This window comes from Nematolebias whitei, chromosome 12 (genome assembly GCF_014905685.2).
Source record: "Nematolebias whitei isolate Nwh7 chromosome 12, NemWhi1, whole genome shotgun sequence".
In the NCBI taxonomy this organism is placed as follows: Eukaryota; Metazoa; Chordata; class Actinopteri; order Cyprinodontiformes; family Rivulidae; genus Nematolebias; species Nematolebias whitei.
This window is the reverse complement of record NC_056509.1, coordinates 28,481,900-28,489,774: the sequence shown is the minus strand read 5'-3', so window position 1 is coordinate 28,489,774 and position 7,875 is coordinate 28,481,900. Positions and strand designations below refer to the sequence as shown.

At 41.8% G+C, this 7,875-nt stretch overlaps 1 protein-coding gene across 6 annotated transcripts in view; it reads left to right on the top strand.

The window, feature by feature from the left end:
- The window catches only part of epb41l2 (erythrocyte membrane protein band 4.1 like 2), a 93,808-nt gene that overhangs the window by 63,015 nt on the left and 22,918 nt on the right, over positions 1–7,875 (top strand). For 5 of the 6 annotated variants that reach the window (XM_037685792.1, XM_037685791.1, XM_037685793.1 and 2 more), the window contains 3 exons: positions 50–694; positions 1,631–1,759; positions 1,997–2,095. In XM_037685792.1, coding sequence (XP_037541720.1) covers positions 50–694; positions 1,631–1,759; positions 1,997–2,095 — 873 coding nt within the window. The remainder of the gene's footprint in view (positions 1–49; positions 695–1,630; positions 1,760–1,996; positions 2,096–7,875) is intronic. The other variant, XM_037685794.1, reaches the window with a different exon arrangement.

Here is a 7,875-nt window from a genome sequence, read left to right as displayed (position 1 = left end):
TGTGTGTGTGTGTGTGTGTGTGTGTGTGTGTGTGTGTGTGTGTGTGTAGACGACCAAAGTTGAAATCGAAGAAACTGTTGTCATCCAGGAGGTTTCCAAAGCAACCAAACCTGGACTTGTCACCATTGCGACCAGCTGTGCTGATGATGCTTCACCTGCAGAGGAACAGGAAACACAAGAGGAAAGAGTCAGAGCTGAAGAGGAAGTAGTGGCAGCGGAGGAAGCGTCAGAGAGGATGACAGAAAGCGTTTCGTCTGAGAGCGAGAGCGAGGATGAGGCAGAGTACCACGCAGACATTTCAGTTTCCATCTCTCAAACACAAATACCAGAGGAGATGGAAGAGGAAGTGGAGCTAGAGGAGGAAGATGAGGATAAGGGAGTGGAGGAGCAGGTTTCAGCTCTGGATGCTCCTTCCCTTCCAGCTGAGGTCAGCCACCCTACAGAAGAAACCATCGCAGAAGAAGAACAGTTCATAATGGAGGAGACAGATGTAGAAGAGGAGAAAGGGAGCGAGCAAGAGGTGGAAGAAAGTACAGAAGATCCCATGGTGACTCCTGACGAAGCTCCTGACAGTCTCCCCCCACCTGAGGAGAACAGGGTGGTGACTCCCAAAGAAGAGGAGGAACCTAAAGTGAACGGTGAAGCCTTGCTGGTTGAAGTGGAGCCACGGCCGCAAGTTATTTGTTGCTCTGAGGTAAAGTCTTCACTGATCCAGCTGCGGAGCTTCCCTGGGGTTTGGTCCCTCCTGCCAGCTGTAGAAACATACACCCTCCTTCTTTTCCTGCTGCTTCTCACCATGCCCGTTTCTTACCTGCTTATGTGAAAACTTTAAGCCCCATGTACATCAAAAGATAAACTCTTTAAGACAAATCAAAGTAGTGTAATCAGACGATGAAGCACCAGTGTTTTGGTGTGTTTGTGTTCACAGCTTCATTCAGTCATATTCGTTTTTTATTTACGTTTTCACGTTTCAGACCATTGTCAACACGACTAGTGCCAGTGTGGTGTCGCTGTCGCCTATTTATCATCCTGTTTTTGTGTTGTGAAGTAAATGGGGCCTAAGTAGGACATGCACAATGCTTTCAGGTGCACGTTATTTTTGCTTTGCATGCCGATTTTTGCCTGTATTGTTTCTGTGTTAGTTGCCTGTGACCAGATTGTGTTTGTCAGTGATAATTCTCCTTTTTGCTTTTGTTGGAATCATCACTGCCAACCACTTTAGAAATGCCACCCACTCATCCCGAATGTTGCCTTGTTTACGTTTCAATAGCTGCTTTGTTTTCCAGTCATCTGAGTCACGCTGGTTTTATTGGCTCATGTTTTATGCAGGTTTTTGCTGTGCTGTGTTCTGAGCTGGCACCAAAGAGTTATGTGTTCGGGCTGCTGCTTTAGTGTTTGCTTATTTTGTGTTAGGTAAACGTTTTTATATTGGATTTGCATGATGTTGCATGAGTTTACAAGTTCTTGCTTTTGCGCATGACTTTTATTGTTTATACATGTATATTTGTACCACTAAACCACCTTTATTTAGTATTTTATTCTCTTTAATATCTGCAGTTATTTGTGTTAAATTTAATATATTAACTGCCTATCCTATCCCCCCTCACTCCTGTCTCTCCCCCCTCCCCAGCCGCCTGTGGTAAAAACAGAAATGGTGACTATATCAGACACGTTCGCAGCCCAGAAAACTGAGATAGCTACAAAGGAAGTTCCCATCGTACATACGGAAACCAAGACCATCACATACGAGGCTGCTCAGGTGCACACTCAAGAAGCCCCGGGAACTTATTTTGATTATTTTAAATCTTCCTTACATGTGTCATGATTCCAAAATGAAACGTGAAACATTTAATGTTGTTTTAAAGGTTGTTGCTAATGTTGCTCATACCAAAGTGCTTTCTTTTTTTAGCAGCATTGCATTGCAACAGTTGCCCTTTCATCAGCAGTAACTGTAATGAGACGGTGCTGATCCTTGTTTTTGTCTTTCTGCTGTTAGCTGGACAGTAACGGAGACGGTGAGCCTGGAGTGCTGATGACTGCTCAGACAATCACCTCAGAGTCTTTGTGCACGACCACAACCACACACATCACCAAGGTACGCAAACCCACAAATCTCAGCATCACGACTCCTCGCCGTCATTTAAATACTGCGCTGTTTAAAACCTCTGCAGACTTCATCACTGTCTACGTCAACATGTTTTTACTCCTTTGGAGAGCTGCAAATGAGCTGAAAGTTCCTGGGAAGTTTTCCATGGATGGAAGTAATTCAAACTAAATATAAATGTTTTGTTTTGCATTAAACCAATAATAAGTTGGACCCAAAGTTTACAACAGTAACAAACTTAACAACCTAATTTGCGCATATTGACATCACAGAGTCACAACCACACAAAGTTTGAAGAACAATCGCTTTAACAACTTTACATTTCTTCCTTGTAGATAATGTTGTAATCCTTTTCTAAATTCATAAACAGAATGTTGACCAAAAAGAACAAAAAATACAAGAACAAAAAATACATGTCTCATCTGTCCCAACATGTCTCATCTGTCCCTACATGTCTTATCTGTCCCTACGTCTCATCTGTCCCTACATGTCCAGGTTAAATAAATTATCTTTTCAGGGTGTGGTACCTCCTCTCGTTGCTTGGTACAGCAATTTCTCACTGGCTCTCTTAACGAGGCGCACGCGTTTCTTCCCGCTCCCTGTTCTCCTCCTGCTTTTTTGCTCTCTGTCTGTGTATCGGATCAGCTCCTATTTTTACACATCGTCCAAAATGAAAACTACTGTTTTGGATCTGACCAACTAGACTTTTGACGCAAATGACAAAATCTTTTCAAGAAAGCGACAGGGTCCTGGAGAACCCTCATGTTGCCCGGACGACACGCATGCAGCTGGATAAATCTCTGGGGAAGTGGAATGTGATGTGTCTATTTCTGCTATCGATTGAGGACACCGAAATTGCATATAATTGGATTTATGATAACAGGTTTCCTGTTTTTGGAATTGTCAATCCCGGTTTATCAACATACAACGAAGACGGCCGCAGCTAATTTGGACCTCATCAGGCTGCTGCCTATGTGAAGGTTTGGTTCGTGCTTTGAGGACTCAAAATCAGCTGATTTTCGAGCGAAACCATAAGTTGGAAGTGATTTGAATCGCATGCCACCTGCGGCTTTGGTACTCGTCAGCATGAAAACGACCTTGAAGAGGCTCGTAGCACGGACCAGTAGAATGCACCCTAATCTGGCCATTTCGGACCTTGGAAGTATCAGTAAAGACTCAAGGCTGACAAGAAAAAATAGTCTGCCTGAATAAATCAACATTTGTGGTTTTATCTGAATCTGACTCCCTGGTTGGCCTCAAAACAGGCTGATTATCAATTTCTCCTGGAAAATGTGTAAACTAAGGAAAAGTGACCCCCCCCCCCCCTCCTGTGGAGGCTTATCAGAACTGTGCCAGCTGACCATCATCTCATTTTATCAGGACAATGGACTATCTCTTTAGTGCTTCATGGACCGCCTTGTTGTCCAATATGTAATGTGTTCATAAATGTGCTTGCTGGCAGAGTTTTTTTAATGTCTTAAATCGTGTTCTGTTAGGACAAGGTGTGAAGCGATCTTTTTTGTAATGCCGCTATCCTCTCCTCATGGCTTTATCCCTTTTTCCATCTGAAAAATGTATTCTGAAAAGAATAAGAAGGCCTCTGTTTTAGCTGGTAGAACTCAGCTAATTGGGTGCCTAATTTCCTTGTTATTCTGTCGATTAGTCTATAAAAATGGTCATAGTGTGCAGTGCGGGCTGCTCAAACAGATAAGGAAAGAAACCAAACTTGTCCTTTTATCACATACCCTTTGATGAGGACTGAAAACGGCAATGGATGGCAGCCATCGACCGTAAGGACTGGCAGCCCTCGGTATATTCACGAATTTGCAGTGAACACATTTTACAAGGTAAGATTAACGTTCATATACTTTATAAGTAATATTTGTAAGATTTAATAAACTATTGCAATATGGAGAAGGAAAATATCCCACCATCATGAAAATGAATACAAATAACATAAGAAAATAAGGTATAAGAAAAACATTTCCTGCTTTTTTTTAATATAAAATTTATTAAACTAATACAGTAGGTAATGTATATATGTCTTAGAACAGGGTAAAGTACTTTCAGTGACAATATAAAGTGTTTTCTGTATTTTTTTAACCTCAATTGTCTCAGCAGGCTCACCAGATGACGCCTGGTTCTGGTTAATAAAACTTGGCACGCTTTACTAATAAGACAACAAGACATTTCTGAAGGCATCTAGATTACTGGCATAATAGAAGAGTTTAAGAGTTTACCTTGCATGACCTTGTCGGCGGCTGGATAACCGCCAGGTCCCGCGCAAGGGGAATACTCTTCCATAAGAGCAGCACATAACAGGCGGTAATCCTTTCTTGTGGCATCAGGTTGACGCTCTATGAAGGAAAACACCGTCCTGGTTGAAGTGAGCCTGATCAAACCTACTTTATCCTCAACTGTAGCGTTGGGATAGCTTCTTAACTGGAAGTCAAGGTCGTTCAGATAGGCCTTAGTGTCGGTTGAACCCAACGGCCCTGGCTCAAAACTGTTATACTCCTTTTTCAACAGCAGGTGGCGGTGTAAGCTTACTTTTACCGGTAGGAGTCTTATGACAACTTCATGTGAACTGTCCTGTTGACATCCGATTGTTAGCCGTTAGCTCCAATGTAGCAACGGTCGAACACGGTTCAAATCAACGTTTTATGGACGGATTTAAAGCTTTTAACGTGGCTTCTCTGAACAAGCACGCTTAATCTGCATGAAAACATGAGTTTTAGGAACAGTGTCAGGCTTTATTTAGCGTTTTTAAACACAAAGGAAGACTCGGTTAAAATGAGCCTCATTTCCGGGGTCACGTGACTGTTCAGACACATGCACATCGGAGGAGGGCTTTACAATCTGACATCAGAGGGAGTGGACGCACAGAAATACGTCACCAGCTTCTCAGCGAATCAGAACGACCCAAACAGCGGTTCTCAACCAATCACAGCCCTTGTTTACCTGCTCCAAGCTAGTAGTTAGCATCAACAGTCCGGTCAAATTATCGCCCATTAAAACTTCAAAAATGCACATTTTACTGTTAAAAATGTAACAAATCAGCATAAAACAGCATCTGAGGCGCCACTCAGCTTCAAACAGCTTTTCTTCCATTTAAAACACGACTGTTCAGTCCAATAAACAGAACCGGGTCGGACAGCAGAACCTCCCGGTCATGCTAGAGTTTCAAACAGAATAAAGCGTCTTTCTCACTGCATCCAGCTTAGTTACACAAACAGATTGACAATTTTCAGCTTTAACAAGAACACATTGACGTAATTACAGTTTTCTGAACACCACAGCCATAAATCATGCCTGTACAAGTTCAAAACTCGGACCTCCATGTGCCAACATGCAGCGTTATCTCAACAGCACAGATACTCGTGTCACACATAATTTATATCTCTTTAGAAACCTGTTCGGCCACCAAAATGTAGTGTGGGGGTTTAAAGAGGAGAATGGATGAATTTTTCTCTTTAGAGACCCGTACGGAGCCACCAATAACTCTTTAGAGACCCGTACGGAGCCACCAATATGTAGTGGTGGGGGTTTAAAGAGGAGGAATGGGTGAAGAGAAATATATCTCTTTAGAGACCCGTACGGGCCACCAATATGTAGTGGTGTCGAGGACAGCTTTCTGACCCTCCACTACTAATTATTTAAATATAACGGGTTCTCTCTTTTTCGAGTTAAATTTCTGCCATGTGACAAGGTACTGTGAGGATTGTGTTTAAATCAGTGACATGAGACGTTAATTTCCTTTGATTAATCAGAATAAATGTGGCCATTTATTTAACAGAATCAAAATTTAACATCAAAACATGTACACGTGAATAGCTGATCTGGTTCTGATGAATAAAACTTGGCACGCTTTACTAATAAGACAACAAGACATTTCTGAAGGCATCTAGATTACTGGCAAAATAGAAGAGTTTAAAGGAAGGAATGAAGAGAAAAGATGGGAAAAGGGGGTGTCTGTTCGGACCAGGATGGCACGCTTCCTCCAACACCAGCTCAAACCTCCGGTACACTTGGCGCGTCACGACTCGTTACCTTTGCAGAAGATAAATCAGCTCCGGTGTCGGGTCCATTTCAACGCTACCTTCCAGCATCTCCGGCAAGAGCGGCTGGCCATCGTCAGAAGTCGTGTCGTTTACTCCGTTCAACAAACACGCTCAGCTCCCGGGTGGACTCACAGCAAGCTGTGAGTCCGTCAGAGTTTCCACTCAGGTGTGGAAGACTCCACAAGGCGGAGTAGACTGGAAGACTAGACTGGCTAGACTCGACTCGACTTGACCCCAACTCGACTCAGAAGACCGACTAGTTCCAGGAAGTGTGGACTTTTAGAGAGTTCTCACTTTGGTTACTCAGGACTTCCTGATTTGTTGAAACAACCAACAGGGGGTGGTTCTAGTTATGTCAGAGGGTTATTACAAGTCAAGAGGACAGCAGGAATGTTTAGGAACGTTTAGTACAGACAGAGAAATGTTTTGAAGAAGTGAGAAACTTTGCAGGTGCCAGTTGCTCTTATTTACTGTCTGCTAGGTTTAAAAACAATACACTTCGTTCTAATAACTTCTTTCTGACTGTCTCTGACTTTTGACCGACATCACTACTTCTCCTTTAGACAGAAAATCAAAATGCATAATTACTTTGTAAATAGACATTTAACTTGATTTCTAATTTAAACGAGGTATAAAAATCATTAATACTGTTTCACAGTTGATTTAAAATGAGTAGTTATTTCAACTTTAGAAATGATATGAACTAAACACACTTTTGATTTATCAAGATATTGTAAAGTAGTAATGATAATATAAAAAGAAGAGTGTTCTTTCAATTGATTACTTCAGGATACAATTAGACAGTCTCTGGATGAGCTAATTTGTATTTCTGGATTCAAATCAATGAAATAACAGTTCCTGTCCCATGAAGGTCTTCAGAGGCAGGTTTTGGTTGGAGGCCGAGTTCACAACAGTGTAGATGAACAGATGCTGATATATTCATCAATTAAAATGGGTTCACTCATCTTTCTGGACTGGATAAAACGTGCATTGAATTTAATGAAATGTAACGTGAGACGTCATTTTTCTTTGACCCATCAAAATGAATGTGGTCATTTATTTTACAGAATCAAAGTTTAACATCAAACATTTACATTAATTTGGCAGAATATGAAAACAACAACATAATTAATCAGCTTTTACAACCAGGAAACCATACGGCCATGGTTTTCCGTTGCTTCACCACAGACATTAATGAAAACATCTGGATTAATTTTCTAGCAGAAAGGAGAGTTTAAAGATGGAAAATTGAGATTTATCTTACAGAGAGATATGTGAGGGAATTTATCTGTTTTAACCAGAATGTACACGCTCCTTCGGAACTCAGCTTGTCCCAAACAGTACACTTTTGGTGAAGGTCGACTTTTACCTTTTCTGAAGATAGATCAGTTCCGGTGTGGAGTCTCACTTCCAACCACTGTTCAGCGTCTCAGTGAGAACAGCCAAATACCTAGAGAGCCGTGCGAGGTTATCCAAACAGAAGTTGTAATTCCCAAAATCGTCTCTGGTTCAGCTTGTTTGGTTTAGCAGCATCCATGAATGCCTGCGTTTTGCATTCATGAACTCCCAAACTCTCTGCATTCTGGATCCCAAAACTCTTGAACTCTTCTGGAACTCTGTTGTTGAACTGGGAAGTTGCCACATTTAAACGGGCTATACTTCTGGTTCATTTGAGAGCTTTTTGATTGGTGGATGGACCAGAACAGAGGT